Here is a 1,881-nt window from a genome sequence, read left to right as displayed (position 1 = left end):
TTGTGCAGATCCAGCAGAGCCTGGTTGACATTTTTCTCCAGCTGCAGAGCACACTGCATGGCTTCCAGCCCACTGCCCCACTCATCCTTCTCTGGTTTCTGTAAAAATGGAAAATATTCATAGTTACTGTTTTTGCAGTATGCAGCAATAAATTTGATTTTAGTTGCAATTAAATGTCAAAGTCCACTTCGTGTACTGTGTATGCATTAACTGCACTTGCCTTGATATCCTGGAGGAAGATGCGGCCTCCTCTTTTGTTCTGGAAGGACAACAGCTTGTCGGCATGCTCCCTCTCCTCCTCACTGTTCTCCTTGAAGAAATGGGAGAAGCCCGGCAGGGCCACGTCGTCGCGGCAGAAGTAATGAGCCTGTTGAACAAGCAAGTAGTACAGTTAGTAAAAAAATACCTCAAGCCCCATCATATGGCGATGCTGCAGCTATGGGCAAGACTCGTGAAGTAATGGCTGAGCTTAAGGACAACTGAAGCCTCAGCTAGAGTTACCGCCCATAAAATACCGACGCTTAATTTATTTCTACTTAGCATGTCGAACTAATGCTACTCTGACTAGAGTACAGTTTTGGGCACACCAACTCACCTCTGTGATGGTTGCACTTGTGAGGTATAGTTTTTTGTTTTTGTTTTTTTGTTTTTTTTACAAAAAAACAGCCATGAAATAAAGCACACCACTTCTGCCGACCCCCTAAGCTGTTGGCTGTCCCTTATTTTCATTTCTGAAAGCCGTAGCCTCAGCGAGATGCAGCATTTTATTGGTCGAGGTGGGTAATATGTAGCGGCTAAATAGTAGAAGGCTGACTAATGAAGCAAAGGTAGTGCAAATAGTATTCATGTTTCTTACCATAGAGGTGTAGGTGTAGGAGGCAAACATCTCCATGTTGACCATCCTGTTAATGGCGGCCTCGCAGTCGCGGTGGTAGTTCTGACGCACCTGGGATTCCATCTTGGTTGGCGTTTTCTTGTGCTTTTAACAAAAAAACTTAGAAAAATAAAGCTTTACGTCGACTACTACAGTAGTGTTCAAGTAGGAGCAGGGTTGAAATAGCTCGAGTTGGACAAAAAGGAAGTTCCGTTCAAACACTGTTGAAGCAAGAACTCTTTGAGGCTTTGGTCCCCGTTCTGTGAAGGAGTCGACGCTCTTCCGTATTTATACAGATCTCGTGACAGGTGTGAAAGTCACTCTGCACGTTTCCGCCAATCAGCAATCGAGGATGAGATAAGCAGAATCGTGGTGTCGCTTTTGAAAGACAGCAAAATGTAACACAACACGGTGAGCGATCAAATTTGGTTCCCCCCTTTGTTGATTCATGGAAATGGTGAACCGAGGTGTTTCTGTTTAACATGGTGCCACCTGCGATGACTGTTTCCTGAGAATTACGTGAATAAATAAGCTAAATCAGAAATGTATCCAAATTGTTCATGTGAACTGTGTGTGCAGTGACTATAAAATCTATTTTTGTTTTTTTTTTTTGTTTTTTGTTTTGTTTTGTTTTTTAGTTTTAATACAAAAATACAACACATTTGGCCTAATTCTTAATAAATTCATCATTATTTTTAAAATGTGTTGCTGTGTTCTCTGAGCTGTCTCTTTAAACAAGTGGTTTTCAGCTACTAGCTGCACTGGATTTCTTTCATGGTCATCAAAGTGAAGGAAGCTGTTAGAAATCCACAACAACATTTTTGACTTTTGATAAAAAGAAATAAACGAAAATGATGTGCCATTTTCCTTCCAATTCACAACTATGCATCGCTTTGCATTGGTTTATCATTTAAAATCAAATGATATAGATTAAAGTTTGGTAAAAAAAAAAAAAAAAAAAGTAACATAAAACCTTAGGCTAAATCACACACTTCTGTCTGCCTATC

The 1,881-nt window shown here is 40.5% G+C and overlaps 1 protein-coding gene across 3 annotated transcripts in view; it reads right to left on the bottom strand.

Moving 5' to 3' along the window:
• The window catches only part of LOC106937346 (ferritin, middle subunit), a 5,441-nt gene extending 4,281 nt beyond the window's left edge, over positions 1-1,160 (bottom strand). The window contains exons 1-4 of one of the 3 annotated variants that reach the window (XM_015018789.1): positions 1,060-1,153; positions 857-978; positions 221-367; positions 13-98 (exon numbers count right to left, since the gene is read on the bottom strand). In XM_015018789.1, the coding sequence (XP_014874275.1) occupies positions 13-98; positions 221-367; positions 857-958 (335 nt within the window). In that variant the 5' untranslated portion in view covers positions 959-978; positions 1,060-1,153. Of the gene's footprint in view, positions 1-8; positions 99-220; positions 368-856 lie in introns of all 3 variants that reach the window. The other 2 variants (XM_015018790.1, XM_015018788.1) reach the window with 2 other exon arrangements.
• Between the last annotated feature and the right edge of the window lie 721 nt (positions 1,161-1,881).

The sequence above is a fragment of the Poecilia latipinna genome, unplaced genomic scaffold, assembly GCF_001443285.1.
Source record: "Poecilia latipinna isolate Pla-1442-1.1 unplaced genomic scaffold, P_latipinna-1.0 Scaffold2322, whole genome shotgun sequence".
NCBI lineage: Eukaryota > Metazoa > Chordata > Actinopteri > Cyprinodontiformes > Poeciliidae > Poecilia > Poecilia latipinna.
The sequence above is the reverse complement of the archived record's forward strand: the minus strand, read 5'-3'. Positions and strand labels throughout refer to the sequence as shown.